This window comes from Boleophthalmus pectinirostris, unplaced genomic scaffold (genome assembly GCF_026225935.1).
Source record: "Boleophthalmus pectinirostris isolate CB_2022bp ecotype Guang Dong unplaced genomic scaffold, ASM2622593v1 HiC_scaffold_5, whole genome shotgun sequence".
NCBI lineage: Eukaryota > Metazoa > Chordata > Actinopteri > Gobiiformes > Gobiidae > Boleophthalmus > Boleophthalmus pectinirostris.
The window spans coordinates 39,248,629-39,268,644 of NW_026571404.1; the positions used below are offsets into that span (position 1 = coordinate 39,248,629).

The window sequence follows — 20,016 nt, forward strand, 5'->3', positions numbered from 1 at the left end:
TATTAGTGACTAGACCCAAGAACTCACAGCTGAAGTCTGCATTTTGACAATATTTATTTTAGCTGTCCTGATCAGGCCTATAAAATGTTATGATGTCATCTGAAACTCAGTAATACAGTATTCTGTTTACTCTGCATAGTGTATAAAGGAGCAGTATAGATTGTGACTGTGATAGTGAGTTTTGTTTTAAGGAATTATTCAAAATCAGAAAAAATAGTCATTTCACCATGTCCATCCTGTACCAGCTCGGGACCACACAGGACTCTGGCACCAAAAACAGGGACTCCCTCCTCCTCTCAGCATGGAAGAATGCTCCTGTATTTTGCACTGTATTTTGTTGTCGTTCTTTCACTTTCGCATTTGTGCTGAGGTTTTAAAGAAAACATGCTGCGCTTGTGTCTGCTGTATAGTTCTAAACTATGATACCTGTGGGTCACACTAGAGCACAGCATTTTTATCATTTGGACCAAAATTTCTACACGACACTGCAGAATCCTACGTGTATCACCGATTGAGGATAAAACTGGAGAATGAAAACGGAGGTTGATCAGCAACATCACGTCTCGAATAGGGCTGGGGATCATTAAGAAGTTGCCAATACGATACATACCTGGATACATAGGCCATGATATGATACATATCTCAATACAGTGCACTTTTGGTTCAATACGATATATTTTATATCAATTCGATACGGTTCAATAAAAAATAAAGGTTAAATGATGACTGTGATTCTAAAAGTCTTTGTTAAACCACTTCTTGTGCAAAGTTCTAAGAAATACAAACATTTGAATCCTCAAAACAGTGAATATGCCAAATGTGTCGTATAAATAATTTTCGTGTGAAGAATCCCTCAGTCGTCCAGGTAGAATCCATGGTGAGGAGAAAATTCAGTTTGTCGACTGGACAAAAGTGAGTTTGGTTGAAGACGTTTCGCAGTTCATCCAAGCTGCTTCTTCAGTTGTGGTCAGACGCTGGTGGACACTTCCTTATATCTGTCTGCAGGGAGGAGCTAACTACACTGAAACTAACACACACACATGTTTACAGTTTCTGTTTGTTAGTTCGGCCTATTGACCTGTACAGGGTGTGGGGTCTAATTAGCAAAACAATTCAGGGCCATAATGGAGCTTCCACACCTCTGGAGGCGTAGCCAGGTCAGGTCCCTGCAGATATAAGGAAGTGTCCACCAGCATTCTGACCAGAACTGAAGAAGGATGAGCTGAGAAACGTCTTCAATCAAACTAACTTTTGTCCAGTCGACAAACTGAATTTTCTCCTCGCCATGAACAAGTTTCTGTCTTCTGAACAAGCAACCAAATTGTAGCGCTGTAACAAAATAACAGAGTAAAATATGCCAAAAAATACTCTTGGCGATATGTCGATACAGCAGCCCACGATATCGATACTGTATCATTACATTAAACGATACAATATATTAATATTTTTGCACATCCCTAGTCTTGAAAATACAGTAAGTGATTAAAGATGACTCAAACATGCACCAATCAGGGTCCATGAGAAGAAACTACTATAACTTGCTGTTTTTTTTGTTTGTTTGTTTGTTTGTTTGTTTGTTTGTTTGTTTGTTTGTTTTAAGAAGTCTGTGCCTGTTTGAGTTTCATTTGGATATGAGTTGATAAGAGTTTCATTTGAGACATGACCCATAACCAGGACAATTGACCTTATCAAAAGGCAACATGAACCCAACCCCTGAATTAGAACTGGTACATGTATAAAACAGAGCAGGTGTGGTGAGAACGAGAGGAGGAGCCATGCATGATGTTGTTTTAAGTTTAGTCCAGACCCACCTTTGGACACTAGAGGGGCGCCATCGTCAAACTCGGGTTCAGACAGACGCTGAGATCCTACTCATGCAGATAGACAGGCCATGCACACAGACAGATGAGAGAGCACAGTTAAACCACAGACACGCAGACACAAAACAAGAACCTGTGGAACAGATCAAGTCAGTGAGGAGCACAGGAGCAGAGAAGGAGACAAAAGACAGGAGACTGGAGCAAAGAAGGAGACAAAAGACAGGAGACTGGAGCAAAGAAGGAGACAGGAGACAGGAGCAGAGAAGGAAACAGGAGCAAAGAAGGAGACAGGAGCAAAAAAAGGAGACAGGAGACTGGAGCAGAGAAGAGACAGAAGACAGGAGACAGGGGAGGAGGAGGTAGGAAACAGGAGAGGAGGAGACAGGAGATGAGACAGGAGAGGAGGGAACAGGAGACAGGAGACAGGAGACAGGAGAGGAGGAGACAGGAGATGAGACAGGAGAGGAGAAGACAGAAGATGAGGAGACAGGAGAAGAGACAGGAGAGGAGGAGACAGGAGAGGAGACAGGAGAGGAGGAGACAGGAGAAGAGACAGAAGATGAGGAGACAGGAGAGGAGGAGACAGGAGAGAAGGAGACAGGAGACAGGAGAGGAGGAGACAGGAGAAGAGACAGAAGATGAGGAGACAGGAGAGGAGGAGACAGGAGAAGAGACAGGAGAGGAGGAGACAGGAGACAGGAGCGGAGGAGACAGGAGACAGGAGCAGGGCTGAAGTCTGGTGGGATGTGATGGGCAGATATTATACATTCTAAAGGCATATTTTTGTATTTTTTGTGACTTAAAGCTGCACTTTGGGACTTTTCTGGTGTGGAGGGAGTACAGGGAGAATAGTTTAATTAGCTGAATAGTTGTTTGAGTGTGTAAAATGTCCACAGAGATGCATTAACAAAAAAATAATAATCACTACGGGGTGAGCTGGTAAATATAATCGTGTACAGTCATAATACTTCTTAATGAGACACATACAGGAGTTTAGTATTCAGTGTGTTGAACTCTGCAATGGACAGTCACATATTCAATTCTAGATTGTGTTATACTGCTTTGCCTGAGATGTTCCACAGTATGGCATTATAGTAATATATGTTGTATTTGTTTAATTGCATGTGTTCCATTGCTTGAAAAACATTCATTCTTGTTATGAGCGGCGGAGATAAATAAGTTTAATGCCACACTTTGGAACATTCCAGTCAAAACAATACTATCTTCACAGAGGTAGGTAGTAGCGGACCCTCCACCAGAAGAGTTCCATAGTGCATCTTTAACTGACTGCTCGGTCGATAACAGCGTAAGTCGAGCACTGTTTTTTTAAGACTGAACCAACTGTTGTGTTGGTTCTATTTATATGAACAAGAGCAGAAGGCAGAAGGCATGGAGGGATTAGCTGCAGATTTAGGAATGGATCATAAATGTATTCTTTAATGTTGTGTTACTAATATTATTCAAATGCTGCATTATACTGTAGGTTCACTTTAATTAAAAGTCTCATATTACACTATTTTCTGATCTCTGTTCTAATGTCATTTTCTCATCACAAACAGAAATGGAGTTGTGTTTTGTTCCATTCACACATATTTAACACACAACATATTTAACACACAAACGCTGCGTTTTTAGAGTTCTTCTCTCAAACTGAAAACAGCCTGCTCCACCTCGTGATGTCATGCGGCAAAACAGGAAGTGCTTTATTCCATACTAGGGATGGGCATGATTAATCGATTAATTGATAATTGATCATTAAGAATTTCATCGATTACGTTCATTTTAATCGACAAACTGAATGTAGGTTGCTGTGTGTAGTGTGACCAAACAGGTGTGTACATGTGTCTCTGCATCAGAAGGAGCAAGCAGACAGAAACATTCGGTCAGTCTGCAACGTACTGAAGCACAAATGTGTATTTAACGACGACTTGTACAAGAAATTCCACGCTTTCCGTTGCTTTCGGGACAAGTGTGAGTCCATGTGCACAGTGTATAAAGCAGCACATATGTGTCAGTGTCCAGTGGGAAAAAGTTTTACCAGGTGAGAGTCGCACAATGTGGATGACGAGTCTCCACCTCCCTCCCCCAGTACAGTGTCCTGGTTTTGACAGACGCAAATCTGGTCACACTAACCTGTATTCCACTGAGTCATGTCCTTTAATCTGACAGAAACTGACCGCATCAGCAACACAAGAGCTGTAGTTTTATCTTCGCTGAGTTTATGCAAATTAGTGATGCGGTTTTAAGTTTAGTTTCTGTGAGAGTTGAACAAAACTGAATTAAACACATTCTAATGTCAAACGGGCTGATGTGGCTCTAGAGTGGTTATGGTTTATATGTCGTAAAGTTGAATTTATTTATACAGATTAGTGCAGATAGTAATAATAATGATGATCATTTTTATATAAAAACATTAATGATTAATTGATAATCGATTGTTAATTCTTCCGATGATCGATTAAGAAAATTTCATCGAATGCCCGTCACTAATCCATACATCTTCACTACAGTCATTTGAATCATTTCAGCTCTGGATTTGACGATCTGATGATGATTAAACAGAAAGTAAAGGGAGCGGTGAATTTGAAAACTACCGCTTCATGACATCACGAGGTGGGACAGAGCATTTTGAGCATTGGAGACATACACACATTACTAATAAAGAGTTGCTTAAACATGTGTGAATGAAACATAACACAACTCCACATATGTTTTGGAGGAGGTAACATTCTAACATGGCTTGTCTATTTTGAGTAATATAGGGCATTTAAATAAAAAAATTTTTAAAAAAGCAAATAACAAAAATATTAAAAAACAACAGGAAAACACACTAAATGCTCATTATGACTTAAGATTTAAGCATATTATATAAAGGACTCACGCTGTAGCTTCTTAGCCGGGCCGTCAGGGTGGATGTGGCGTCTGGAGAGGAAGGGGGAGGGGCGGGGCAGAGGGATGGAGGAGACATCATGGGTCTGAAGAGGATACCAGTGAGGTTTATCATCCAGCAACGCCGTCTCCAACTCTATCAAGATCTGCAACAAACAGCAACAAAGTTAGTCCCCTCACATTCTCCCTGAATCCTCCTCTGACCCTCTTCTCTGCTCCATCTGACCCTCTCCTCTACATCCTCTGACCCTCCGCTCTGCATCCTCTGCTCCTCTGACCCTCTTCTCTGCTTCTCTCACCATCTCCTCTGTATCCTCTGTTCCTCTGTTCCTCTGTTCCTCTGCTCCTCTGCTCCTCTGACCCTCCCGTCTGCTCCTCTGATAGAGTTGATGTTTACCTCTCCCATGAAGACACTGTCCTCGTTTGGAGACCTGGGCTGGTCCCATAGGGTCAGCTCTAACATGTGGTTTCTGAAGTCTCGTCGATGAACGTGAGAATACACAAAGGTCTGGTTCCATTTGGGCTCCACCGTCTTCTTCACTGCTTTGGTCCGACGCTTGCTCTTGTCACTAAAACAAAGACACACCATTATTTAACGCCATTAGATTTAGAATGTAATACAATACCGTCCTTTAGGTCAAAATCTGGTCTACTGAAACATACAAGAGCCAGGTCACAAGTGGGAATCTCCATTTTGAACAGCATTCCAGGGCAGTTAACTGGAAAGCATCATGAACTCTAGCTAAAGTCAGATTAAATCAAGTCTAAACAAGGACTAAGAAAGGACCTTAACCAGTAAAAGGAAATGTAAGCTGACATAACTAAACCAGGATTAAACATAGACTAAACCAATGATTAAACCAGGACTAAATCAGGCCTAAACCAAGTAACAGTAGTAGTGGTAAAGTAGTAGTAGCATTTGTAGTAATAGTAGTACCTTCTGTCAGGGAGGAAGTACATCTTGACGTACGGGCTACGTGGGCGTCCGTCTGGCCTCACAGGGAGCTCTCTGGCCTGGAGCACGTTCACGATCAGCTGGTGCCCGGCTTTATCGTACCACAGCTTCACCTGCACACATCCCAAACACAAAGGTAAATTCTCAATCACAATGTCCGTCCCAGACACCTACACACTGTATCAACACTTATCCACAACCAATTAGCAATATCACAATCATGATGAATGACCTCATCTGAACTACACATAGTCCTTTCATATACATGGCTCCATTATGTTTAAGAGCTTTGGTTTAGGGGTTTGGCAGAGACACTGGGCCACACTCACCGACAGCTCTCCAGGCATGAGCTGTGGAGCGTCTTGCAGCGTCCCGGGACTGGAGGGGGACAGGACATTTAGGGTCGGTCTCTCCTTTGGGGACTCAAAAGAACTGGAACCTGCTGCACACACAAGAGAGACAGAAGACGGGTCAAATATCTGACACAAGACAGGATGGCAGAGAGAGAGAGAGAGAGAGAGAGAGAGAGGATGGGTCAAATGTGTACAGGGCTGAGAAGTTACAGTATGTACTACTGGGCCACAACACTGGTGGTGTCACAATATGGTGGTGATATTACAATACATGAGAGATCGAAATAATAGTCTGCTGCTACTGTAAAACACCACACACACACACACACACACGCACACGCACACACACACACACACAGCAGCTCTGCCAAGTGCTGCAGTGTGTTTTGGAAGATTTGTGATTGTACGTAAAATTATCTTTTTTTTTTTATTCTTACTTTGAAAACACGTTGTAATTACTCTTCTCCATTGTTTCCATCCCTCTCACTCCTCCTCTTCTAAATAGCCCCATCCCTCTCTCCTCTTCTCCATAGCCCCATCCCTCTCTAATTTTTACATCCACCTCTATAGTTGCATTCCTCTCTCCTCTTCTCCTCTATAGCCCCATCCCTCTCTTCACCTCCTCTTCTCTGCTAGAGCTCTATCTCCTCCTGATCTCCATATCCTCACACCTTTCTTCCCTTCCTTCTCTCCTTCCCCCGCTCTCTTCCTCCTCTCCCCTTTCATGTATAGCCCTGTCCCCCTTCCTCTTCCTCCTCCTCTCTTCTTTGGCCTAAAAATACCTATGCTGTTCTGTGGATGTTTGTGTGTAGCGCTGGAGCAGTGACAGTGGATGATTAATGGCTTGTGTCCAGTCTCTGAGGGTTGGTGAGATCCTACAGCAGCTCTGCTCCGGCCTCTCATTAGAAGCACAGAATGAGCTGTGACGACAGCGGGGTTTCCTCGCCCTACTTTCCCTCACGCCTCACTCTAGTTTACATTCACAACAGACACTTTGAGTTCACGTATATGGCACAGCAAGTCAACCTAAACTATGCTTAACTTAAAGCAGACCCATTGTGCAAGATTGACTTTTTAAAGCTTTTAAAACATGTTATAATTGTTTCCTTCATACTGACCTTTCCTTCATATTTGTGCATGTTTGAGTAATCTGTATTTCTGTATTTATCTACCCCCGTTTTCACCACCACCGGTACACGCTCACTGTGACACACTTCTTCCCTTTTTTTTTTTTTTTTTTTTTTTTGGTTAATCTGTGATGTGCGTAGGATTCGGCAACACTGTGTAGTCATTTTGGTACAAATAAGAAAAAAGCTCTGCTCCGGTGTGATGTGCAGCTCTCCATAGGAGGGGCCCACAGCATGCGGCGCTTTGTTGTCATTACGGTGACATCAGCTCCGATTGGGAGTCAGTGGGCACTATCGCAGAAGTCAGCACTCTTGTTTCTTTTATGAAGTTGTTTAAGATGAACATTGTGATTTAAAATTTGATTTAAAAACAGAATGATCCATGGGCATCATACATTATAACTACAGAACAAACCCAAGCACTATAAGTCTGCAATATACACTGTGTCACTTATTTTCTCTAAATCTGCCATCTGCTTGTCTTTAGGAAGATGATATTGCTTTGTAATGCAATAATGTTCTGCAATATGGCATTAAACCATTTTCTTGACAGAAAAATACCTAGAGAAAAATACATTTTTACAGAGAATGGGTCGCCTCTTCTTAGAATGTGACGATAGCCGAGGGTTTCCTCGCCCTACATTACCTCACATCTCACTCTAGTTTAGATTCACAGCAGACACTTTCAGTTCATGTATATAGTTGAGGAAAACCACTTTGAATCAATGATAAAATGTAACATTTCTCCTATGCATCCATCTTCTGCTTGTTTTTATGGAGATGTTATTGCTGGAATGTTCCACAATAAGGCATTTAAAGAACAGATATTTTACTGCTAACAAATAACATATTGTTACCAAGTTTGATGTTTTATTTGCCGAAAATAACAGCACAGTTTCACTTTTGTTTTTGAAGCTTTGAGTCTCCCCTCCCCTTGCTAAATGTGTATTTATGGAGAAGTATTGAGTGGGATCATGGGTGACGCTTGTGGACAGAGTATTAGGCATTAGAGTCTTCTGCTAACCATAAGGAGGGTTTGAATATACATGAATACGCATGGATCATGACATCTACAACCTCTTCAGGCATATTTGTGAACGATAAAACATGGTAGAAAGCAAAAAATAATAATAATAATAACATTTTGCTTAATATGCCCTCTTTAACTTATTTATATTGTTATAAGTTTAAAGAAACACTTGATATACATACATTCTTACTGTGCACAGGATCACCTCTTCACAGATCTGACTTATAACTTTGTGGTGCATTTGCCTTCATGGAGATCAGTCTAGATAGTTTAATGCCAGACTGTGGAATATTGAAGACAAAGCAATAACCTCTCCATGGAAAAAAGTGTAATATAGTGTAGAAACCATGTTAATCTCTGATAACATGTCTAACATAAGACTAGTAAAGGTCTAATGAGCTAATAATATGGTACCATAGATTTTCATCATTTCTCTGTGTGCACACTTGAATAAATGGGATGATATGAGAGGACAAAATACTTACTAGATTCTAATGGAGGGTGGGACGTGTCGGGGATTCTTGGGATATCACTGTAAAAGAAGATCAAACATGTTCCATGAAAAGTGTAATAAGAGCTGAGGTCAAAGTGAAGCTCGGACTGCACATGCTCACACAGATGCAGGTTAATAAAAATCTGAATGGAGGGAGCAGAGAACACACCTCTTCACTGCATGATTCAATGTGCAACAGTCTGTCAACAGTGGACAGGCAATTCTGGTTTTGGAAATGATATTCCAGTTTAAAGCTGTGATGAGAGGAACAGACCTGTGTGTGGTGGAATGGCTTGAGTCTGGAACCACATCCAGTCCCACAGACTTCTGATGGGCATGATTGACAGGAAACTGTTGTGTGTTTGAAGTACTTTTAGAGTGTTTCCAACTGTTTAGTGTAGGAAAAAGCCGACCACGGACGGGAGCTGAGAATTAGAACTAGCTTCACATTCTATATGCGTCACATCAGCTGCCTGCTCTGCCTGTGACTATGTTCAACTGCATTGTCCCTGTTACACAATGAAATGAAGTAAACCTAGTTCATCTGTGTCAAAACAAACATTTTGATTGGACCATCCCGAAACTGGACCCTCTGGACTCCATGGCTGAGCATTTAGCTCAGACCTTGAGGTTGGATCACCGGTCCACCAGGTCACCCAGGCTGTTTGAAGTTTGCATGTTCTCCCCGTGTCTGGGAGGGTTTCTTCTGAGAACTCCGGGGTCAAATCAGGTCAAATCCTCAGGTCAAATCCTCCAGCTAAGGTAGTTCTGACCAAGACTAGCTCAAGATCTGAAGATGGGTCCAACTGCTCCTGCAGGTTTAACTCAGAGAAACTGCAGGATGGTCCCTTACACATTTTTTTTAACTTCCAGGTCCAGAAGTGCTCTTCCACTCTTGAGCTTTGTTTAAATGAGACAAACCTGGTGGACACTTATCAGAAAGAGCCACTTGAAACATGCGCTCAGAGCTGGGCTCATTAAACATTAGGCTGAAGGTGACTCAGACCACAGTCTGATATGTGTAGTGTGGACCCTCAGCAGCTCATTCCAAAAAAAGAGATTTAGCAAAAGCTTCATTTAAACAGCCTTAGCAAATTAAACAAAGAACATGTATTTGAATGTATCAATGGTTTTCTGTCTTCCAAAAGTTCAGAAGTCGCAAAAGCAAAGCTCAACAGTCCAGAGGCCATTTCGGATCTCTTCAACTTAAACGTTTCATATAGTAAAGGGCCAATATGCCTCAAATGGAAGTGTTTCGTGTTTACATTATAAAAAATATATATTTCAATCCAGCCTGAGAGAGATTGAAAATGGCCACAGCAGACCAGGTGCTGCTCCTTTAGAGTAAAAGTCCACAGTTACTTACTGATAATTTCTATAAACCCTTCGCCAGTGTTTGGGGACAAAGTCATACATTCATCTTTTTCATCAACATCATCAAGACCAGGCAGTACTTTTCACACAAATACAAGTTTCTGCTGATCAGTAAATAATGCCAATCATGTGTTTTATTTATCCATTAGTCAACTTCCAAAATCATCACATTTGCCACATCATTCCTGCTTTGTCCAGAGTTAGACGTTTTCTTTGAGCTCAGGACACATTTTGGAGTCAGTGAAAATTTTGCAAAATCATAGTCTAGACTTATTTCAATGATGGATGAGTTAAACTGACAGTTACAGTTCAAGAAAGTTCACATGTGAGGGTAAGGTTGTCAAAAAAAAAACTAAAAAATAATAATATTTACATCATATTTTTAAAGAAACAATTTGGTTTTGAGAATGATGTTCTATTGTATAAAAAAAAAGATGGTTTATTACAGTTGTGTTTAGCTCTGAGCGATATGCCAGTAAAAATTCAATGGTGAAAACAGGAGATAAGGTGAGTGCTCCAATGAGGCTCTAGTGAGTCAGACAGAAGGATGTAGTACACAGGTGCTTTTCAGGCATAAGGCTACTTGACATGGACGAACAGAGGTTTAGCTCAGCACATAGCAACGTACAAATGTGAACAGTCGTGGGGCACTCTTGTGTACAAAAATGAAAAGTGCTTTATTAAGACCTGGAGCAGCCAACACGTTTCCACACCTGAGTGTTTTTGTCAGGGCTTAGGCACGGCTCACTTGTACACAGTCACTTCACATATCGGTCCAACTCTGAGTGATTGACATGTAGCAGTAACCAATCATAGTGAAGAGTGAACTCTCAAGAGCAGGATTTGAGCTCTTATACAAGTAATGTAAACACAAGTCTGCATTAATCATGATCAATTTGAAATGTGGACATGTCGTAAAGAAAACGGAGGTCGTGTTTTTTTGGCATATCGCCCAACCCTAGTCATGATGTGGATTAAACAGTATTAAAGTAGAGTTTGAAGTGTGCGTATGGTTTGGTTGTCTGCACTCACCCGATTGGTCGAGACACGAGCAGCTCGACCTGAGGCTCAGACTGAGACTCCAGGATGATGTTATAGACCTCCTTCATAGTGGCTCCAGGAAGCAGCTTCCCGTTCCACTGCAGAACCTCATCTCCTACACACAGACAGAACAGGCGTTTTAAGGGGCTGGACACCACTGTTTCCCATGGATCTGAGCAAAACGTGTGTCTCCCCAGTACAGATATATTGTATAAGCACCACTTGAGGTAAAAAAAAAAAAATGAGCCCACTGCATACTGTCTGCAGCTAAGTGTAAAGTGTTTTTTGTTAGAGAATCAGGAAGTATACTACTATTAGCTGTTAGTTGTTGTTAGTTGTTGGTCTCTGAAAGTTGTGAAAAGCACTTAAAAATAAGAGTTTGCAAAACTATTGAAATATCAATATACTGTATCATCTAATTTGATGATGCAGTATCGATAACGTGGGCTGCTGTCTCGATATATCGCAAAGGGTATTTTTAGGTATATTTTACTAAATTATTTTGTGTTAGAGCTACAATTGTGTTGGCATTTTCACTGTTTTGATGAGTAAAATGGGTGTTTTTCATATTAATTTGCACAAATGTAGTAAACTTAGTAGAATGTTTGTATTACACTCATGATTTTGTTTGCTTTTGTTTGTTTGTTTTTTACTGAATCGTATCAAATTGATTTGTAATATATCATACTGAATCGTATTGAATCGAAAGTGTACTGTATCGAAAAATGTATCATATTGTGGCTTATGTATCGAGGTATGTATCGTATCGACAAGTTCTTAATGACACCCAGCTCTACTTATAAATGCATCACGGTGAATAATTAGGATGGTCAGAATGCATAAAGTAAGTGAGGAATAACTTTGTGTTTAAAATTATCCATGTCTTTAGATAGTAAAGCCCCTAGATACAGCCCCTTTGAGACCTGAATTAAACAAATACTCAAACAGCAGCTGGCTCCACGTACCAACAGTCAGTGTTGGGGAGTAACAGATTACATGTACCAGAGTTACGTAATCAGAGTACAAAGTATGAGTAACTGTATTCAGTTACATTTACTGTTTCGATGATAATTGGATTAGAGTTACTTTGTGGAAATAAATGGATTACATGGCGGTATGTTCCTGTTTTCACATTTTGGGCTATATCCTTTTTTTTTTTTTTTCTCAGTAATTCCATGCATTGCCGGACACTAAACCAGGTCTAAAACCAGGTCTAAACCCGGTCTAAACCCAGCTCTAAACCAGGTCCAAACCAGGTCTAAACCCTGGTCCAAACCAGGTCTAAACTAGGACTAAACCAGGTCTAAAACTAGGTCTAAACCAGGTCTAAACCAGGTCTAAACAAGGTCTAAACCAGGTCTAAACCAGGTCTAAACCAGGACTAAAACCAGGTCTAAACTATTTCTCAAACAGGATTTAACAGGACTAAACCATGCTGTGTGGACCATGTCTCCTCCTCTTCTATCAATAATATTTTTAAGTAATTGGTTAAGTAAAGTCTGGGCTTTTCATTGTCTTTTAGCAGACAAAACATCTTATGTTAACATGTTCAAGTCTTTGTTTCTCTACAGCAAATCAAGTAATCCAAAGTATTCAGATTACGTTACTCACTTTAAGTAATTTAATGGATTCCGTTACAAATTACGTTTTGGGGTATGTAATCTGTAATCTGTAGGGGAATACATGTTAAAAGTAACTTTCCCAACACTGCCAACAGTAGTACATGTACCACAGTTTGAGAATCACTGTTGTAGCACATTGTACACTATTGATTTCATGTTCTCAACTGCAGGTCAAACAACTTCACTTCTAAAGATGTCATGTTATTGTAATTTAATCTCAGAGCTCTCCTGTGCACAGTCCCATTGGTAGAACACTGACATTGTTTCTGCCTGCATTAAACACCAGTGACAGAGGATACTTCGATGTTGCTGTAGTATCCTCTTTGTGTGTACCTGCTCGTAGATGTCCCACCACGTCAGCCAGACTTCCCTTCTTCACTTTGGTGATAAAAGCTCCTAACCTCCCCGACTCTGTCACTCTGCCTCCCACCACCTGCACACACACAATCAGAGGAAACCATTAGTCAACAGATACACAATGATGAAAAAAATGATGGCTGCACACTCTCAAAACTAGAATTACTACAGTCTTTGAACGCAACATGTTTATACAGGTTTAATCTACGGGGTTAGCAGCTTTTACACAGAATAACACCCCACGGAGACATAGGGAGGTCATCTGACACACATGGGACAAACCTTGAGCCCCAGCAGAGCCCCGGCCTCCTTGGGCATGGTGGCGCTCCTCTTGCTCAGGGTGATGCGTCCAATCAGATGGTCTCCTTCTTTGGACGGCTGCCAGTTCACAGGATGCTGAAAACATACAGCAACATTACACGGAAACAAATACAAGTACATACAACACAGTGAGTATGACAGGTTTGCATGATTTTCTCATTTTGACATGGTCTGACTGGATAGTGGAACATTTTTGTCATAGTTTTACATCAGTTAAGTGGCAGTTTTGGGGGAAAAAAGAAAAGAAAAACACAGAAAGCAGCGCTAAGTTCTGGAACAGAATTGTCATTAGCACAGAAAACTCAAGGAAGGAAGTTTTTCTGACAGTTTAAAGGGCCCATGTTAAGCTATTTTATGATCTATGTTATAATGTAGTTTCCTCATCACAAACAGACCTGGAGTTGTGTTTTGTTTCATTCACACATGCTTAAAATACAAACCCTGCACATTTAGGCTGAGTTCTTCTCTCAGAAAACACTCGCACAACAGCAGTTAACATGAAAAATACCACTACATGACATCACAAGGTGGACCAGAAAGTTTTGAGCTTTGGAGATGTAGACGGATTAACAATAAAATAAAACAAACGTGTGAATGAAACAAACACACAACTCCTGGTATGATTTTGAGGAGGTAACAACTTTGTAACATGACTTAAAGTGCATAATTTTGTCAAATATAGTTACCAAGTTGCTAAATTAGTCTAATCATAACTATTGAGTAGGCTAAATACGACAAGTTTTGGCGCACTAGGTACCCGTTATAGAATTACATATATGTATGTATCTACTGCCCAACTTCATCAGATAAGTATTTTTTAGTGAAATGAGTCGTCTAACCTGTCACATGCGCAGTGTTGGGGAGAAACACATTACATGTACCGGTGTTACGTAATCAGAGTACAAATTATGAGTAACTGTATTCAGTTACATTTACTGTTTCGATGATAATTGGATTAGAGTTACTTTGTGGAAATAAATGGATTACATGGCGGTATGTTCCTGTTTTCACATTTTGGGCTAAACCAGGGCTAAACCAGGTCTAAACCAGGACTAAATCAGGACTAAACTAGGACTAAAACCAGGACAAAATCAGGATTAAACTAGGACTAAAACCAGGACTAAACCAGGACTAAACTAGGACTAAAGCCAGGTCTAAAACCAAGACTAAACCAGGTCTAAACCATTACTAAATCAGGACTAAAACCAGGACTAAACCAGGACAAAACCAGGTCTAAACCAGGACAAAAGTAGGACTAAAACCAGGACTAAACCAGGACTAAACCAGGACTAAACTAGGACTAAACCAGGACTAAAGCAGGACTAAACTAGGACTAAACCAGGACTAAAAGCAGAACTAAAACCAGGACTAAACTAGGAGTAAAACCAGGTCTAAACATTATGACACCTAACAGTAGGTTGACATAATTTAAGGAGATCTCATATAAAAATAATTTTACTACAATAATATTTTTAATATGCTTAAGGAAAGACTGGACTTTTTATTTTCTTTTAGCATATAAAACATCTCATGTTAAGATTTCCTCGTCTTTGCTTCTCTACAGCAAACAAAAGTCTGTTCATGGAGACTTGGGCTCAACAGACAAGTTGAAGAAAACAAACATGAATTTTCAGGATGTTGTTGCTACATTCATGTAGTTTTAAAAAGCATGACAATATCAAGTAATCAAAAGTATTCAGATTATATTACTCACTTTAAGTAACGTTACGTTACAAACTACATTTTGGGAAATGTAATCTGTAATCTGTAGGGGAAAACATTTTAAAAGTAACCTTCCCAACACTGCTCATGCACTTTAACTGTAATTGTCAAATCTGGACTTACGTGCCATACCGTTGGGTCATGAGGGTAGCACTCCCAGTCACCTGCAAAAAGAGAAACAAGTAAGATACTGTACCAACCGAGAGGACACAGTAACTTCAAACTATCCATAAACAGTCAGCCATTCCCATGAGTACAATGTACTTACAACAGCTACATGGGGTTTATAGTATCAGGGGAGAGGACACGAGCTGGTTACAACACAACCGCTGTCCCTCCGGCCACTCCAATACAGCAAACATAAATTCTGTCCCAAAGAAGAGCCCAATGTGTACCTCCCTGTCAGTGTATCACAAACGTATTGGCCGAGAGGACACAAGCTGAAAGAGTTTACACAGTACATAGCAGCGCTGTCCCTCCAAGTACAATACAAACGCAAAAAAAGGACTAAAACAGGACTAAAACAGGACTAAAGCACGATTAAACAGGACTAAACAAAGACCAAACATCAATAAGGAATAATTCAGGATTTAACAAAGATTAATCCAGAGCTATACCAGGACTATGGTTGACCCAGGACTAAACCAAGACTTAACAAAGACTAAAAAATGGCTAAACTAGACCTAAGCCAGGAGTAAACCAGGCTGGACCACAGTTACTGGAACTAAAACAGGGCTAAAACAGGTCAAAACCAGGTCTAAAGTCAGACCAGGACTAAACTAGAAGTAAAAAAACAGGATTAACCAAGGCCTAAACCAGGACTAAACCCTGACTAAATCAACTATGCAAGAGTCCAATAAGGACACGTACCATCCCTGTCAGTGCATCCCAAACGTATCGGTCGAGAGGATAGGACTCAGTGACAGTTTACACAGCAGCACTGTCCCTCCGAGCAGTACGATGGTCATGTACACAAATCAAGCGGCGCTGGTCAAACATGGCTCCTAAAAAGGCCGTGTGTTTATGGGAGCTTTATTGAATATTCAGACTCAGGACAGAAATAGAAACACAAGCCATAAAAGTGCCGCTCACAGGACTTGGTTTACAAAAAGTAAGCTATAAAACGAGATGTTTAAAGGTGAGCTGAACATGGGCTGAGAGCTGTACAAATGATTTACATGTAAGTCTGAACTATTTTTCATGCTTCAGCAATCAGAAGTCAAAAAATCTTTAGACCATAGACGGTATAAAGAAGCAGACTAAAGGCCGCCACACACTACAGGTTTTTTCTGTCTTGAATGAAAATTTTAAACGTGTGACAAAAAAGCGCACACCACAGACATGAGAAGAATCATGAGAAGAATGAGATTTTAAATCTTCAATCGCAAAAAATGCAACGGCATCTGTCTGCGGACTACAGGATATAAAGCTGTAAGCGTGACCACATCAACTGTTTCCTGTTCACAGTAAAACCAGTCGCTTTGAGACTCTTAAGTGTTCAAAAGATCAGAGTTCTGCACTTCTAGTTTAGATACAAGTCAAAACTGTTATTATTATTTGTTAAGTGTGGTGTAAAACTTCAGACACAGGATTTTAAATCATAAAAGATTGGAAATAAAGTCCACAGGAAGTAGAATCACTGTCACTAATCTGCAGCTTCATCTTGATCCGTGCGCTGTGTGGATGTAAACAGACACACGTGAGGAACTACTCTCACCTTTTTACTTTTAAACAACGCCTCAAACTGGATTCACAGAGCGGTCATTATTGTCATTATTTGCAGTGAACAATTTCTATGGATAATGTGGATGAGATGCTGCACTTTAAATATACCACTTTACGAGAGGTGAGGAATAAAGTCTAATCATTATTTTCACTATATATAATTTGTGTCTGTCACTCCGTTGCCCCTGACATTCTGTTTTATTGGATGTTTGGTCGTTGACAGAGCGCAGCGGCTTCAAAATCGCACACGAAGACAAAAAGTCGGGTTATGCCTCCCTGAACTCGGGGAGAAGAAGTCGCAGCCAAAATCGATCAAATTCTCCTCTAGTGTGTTGCGAACTTACAGGAGTGTGACGTCATCCACAGAGCTCCAGCCAAATGAAGCCAATTGAGGCCAGCAGTTATTGTGGCCAATCTGGAGCCAACATCAAAGAGCCAATCGGGAGCGAGGCTGTTGAAGGTAATGCCCCTTCACACCCGCATCATTGGTTTAGCAGGGAGCTTAGCTATGCCGTCAATCAAACCTGTTGCTAACACTAGCAGGTTTGACCTCCCGAAAAGAAGGGTCCTCATCTGTCTATTATTAATGTTTATGTATTGATTTACGGACGAAGCAGGATCATGTAGTGCAGGTTAACTGAATTGGAACAAAATGACGAGTTTGACAGCAGCAGTTACAGAGAGAGGGGCCACGTTTTTTCCAGATGAACGTGAATTGTGTTTGTTCAATGGTCAAATATGTCTCCATGTTTAACCAATTTACATATTTTTTTATTTTGAAGGGTTGTTGGTTTAACTCTTGGTTTAACTCTTAAACTCTTGACTTTGAACTTCAGATGAACTGTTTGAAACTAATTGTATGTATAGTGTGTGTGTTGTGTGTATAGTGAGTGTGTTGTGTGTATAGTGAGTGTGTTGTGTGTATAGTGAGTGTGTTTGTGTGTATAGTGAGTGTGTGTGTGTGTGAGTGTGTTGTGTGTGTGTGTGTTGTGTGTGTGTGTGTGTGTGTATAGTGTGTGTGTGTGTGTATAGTGAGTGTGTTGTGTGTATTGTGAGTGTGTGTGTGTATAGTGAGTGTGTTGTGTGTGTGTGTATAGTGTGTGTGTGTATAGTGAGTGTGTTTGTGTGTATAGTGAGTGTGTTGTGTATAGTGAGTGTGTTGTGTGTATGTAGTGTGTTGTGTGTGAGTGTGTGTGTGTGTGTGTGTGTGTATGTGAGTGTGTTGTGTGTATAGTGAGTGTGTCGTGTGTATAGTGAGTGTGTTGTGTGTATAGTGAGTGTGTTGTGTGTATAGTGAGTGTGTTGGTGTTGTGTACTTTTGTGTGATTGTTGTTGTACTTTCTTTTGCCCTGTAGATGATTTTACATCAACCTGCCGAGGGACTGAAGATGGAAATGAGCCATGTTGTTTATAATCTTTACATATTAACATTTTTAATGTTCATTAATATGTACTGTCCCTTTATCAATAAATAAAATAAGAAATAAGAAATTCAAAACAGAGTCAATGGAGCCAAATCGCACCCATGCTCACTTTTTATTAGGAACGTGGTGGCTAGCAGGTTGGCTATTTCATTTCTATAGTCTCTGGTTGTGACAGGAGTAAAACAGAGTCCAGCACAAACACTGGTCTAATGTGGTTATGTAACCTGAGACCACACAGACACACAGACCAGAGCAGCAGCCTTATTTGTCTTCTTTGGAACAGTGCTTCATATTTACGGCTGCAATCGAATCAACATCACAATTAGCAAATCACAAGCTGTAACTTTTGATGTACCACCATTTCCTCCTTATTCTGCATAAGTGTATTCTGTACAAACATGTAATATAACCCTAATGAAATGAAATGTGAACTATGAACAGAATCCTATTATTAAAACATAAAATGCAAATGTATTCACAATCACAAAGCTTTGCAGTTGTCCCCATTTTTTTCTCTACTACAGTTTTTATGTAGCCTAGTATTTATATTTAACCCAGTTACTCACTCACTTGGCCCTGATAATCGTGAGCCAAAATTTCCTATGGTCGAATGCCTACTAGGCTGATTTCACAGTTAGATCCTCATGTTTCTGTCATGTTGTGTTGTTTTCTTCTGACCCCAAAGGCCGTTCTGAATGTGACAGTGACCGCTGCACTTGACCCGTGTTTGATCCACATTTGGACTCAATTTGGACCCCTTAACCATGCCAGATCCAAGATGGCGGCTGCAGACACCACTGCAGCACAGCCTCTGTGTTTTCTCATGCTTTTGGTTCCCTCTTTTCTCAAACTAACCCACTTTTAGGTCATGAACTGGCAGTAATGTATGAGTTCCTTTTGTAGCAGCGGAAACCTTTTGCTTACACTTCAGAAGCAAAAATAGAAGTGGTTTTGAAAAGCTAAGATAAAATGTGCACAGGGAGAAGTCGCACAAAGAAGAAAGCACAAATCCACTATAACCACAAAGAAAAGGCCAGGTTTCAGTCACACATTGTAATGTTAAACACAGCTCAGTCACTCACACATGGGGCTGTCCTGCTGAAGTTGCCCTGGGGCAGACTGAAACACATGGCTGCCAAACCTCACCAACCAAACCAACCACCCCCTCCCCTCTCACCTCTCTCACTGACACTCTCGATCTCTGCGTCTTCACAGCTGCTGTACTCTGGCGTGGTTCCGCCCTCTTCTTCAGAGCTGCTCATACTCGTTTGCCTTTTCCCGCCCGCCCCGCGTTTTGACTTATATGGGCGTGGGGGCGGCGGCCTGAGTGATTCTGATTGGTCAGAGCTGAGCGAATCATTGCGTAGCATACTTTCGGCCTTTTCGCGTTTGGTCCGTCTGACGGCCAGGCCGTGCGGAGGTTCTCTGAGCTCAGGTGGGTTTGTCTGAGACTGTAGCCCAGCCGCGGGGCCCTGTCCCGGGCCTAACCCCTCCGGCCCCTGCCCCTGTATGGCCTGGCCACGCCCCCCGGAGGGCACAGGCCCCGATTGGTCCGCGGTCCGTTTGACCCCGCCCCCTCCCACAGGGTCGTGCTCCAGTGAGCGTCCTTTGGTGAGTCGTCTGCTCTCTCTGCGCTCTCTCTCTCCGCGCAGGTCTCTGTCCATCGACACCTGAGTCTGGAGGCGGGGCTGAGTGCGGCCGCCGGCTCCGCCCCCGCGACCATTCCTCCTGAAATCAGAGACACATATGTTAGAATGTTTCAG

General features: G+C 41.3%; 1 protein-coding gene across 1 annotated transcript in view; it reads right to left on the reverse strand.

The window, feature by feature from the left end:
• Positions 1 to 20,016, reverse strand: part of LOC110169166 (regulating synaptic membrane exocytosis protein 1-like) — a 101,952-nt gene that overhangs the window by 24,555 nt on the left and 57,381 nt on the right. Inside the window, exons 6-17 of the mRNA XM_055162468.1 lie at positions 19,431 to 19,981; positions 15,228 to 15,268; positions 13,344 to 13,457; positions 13,038 to 13,137; positions 11,074 to 11,197; positions 10,034 to 10,051; positions 8,660 to 8,706; positions 5,994 to 6,106; positions 5,647 to 5,777; positions 5,107 to 5,278; positions 4,702 to 4,855; positions 1,812 to 1,868 (exon numbers count right to left, since the gene is read on the reverse strand). Coding sequence (XP_055018443.1) covers positions 1,812 to 1,868; positions 4,702 to 4,855; positions 5,107 to 5,278; positions 5,647 to 5,777; positions 5,994 to 6,106; positions 8,660 to 8,706; positions 10,034 to 10,051; positions 11,074 to 11,197; positions 13,038 to 13,137; positions 13,344 to 13,457; positions 15,228 to 15,268; positions 19,431 to 19,981 — 1,622 coding nt within the window. The remainder of the gene's footprint in view (positions 1 to 1,811; positions 1,869 to 4,701; positions 4,856 to 5,106; positions 5,279 to 5,646; positions 5,778 to 5,993; positions 6,107 to 8,659; positions 8,707 to 10,033; positions 10,052 to 11,073; positions 11,198 to 13,037; positions 13,138 to 13,343; positions 13,458 to 15,227; positions 15,269 to 19,430; positions 19,982 to 20,016) is intronic.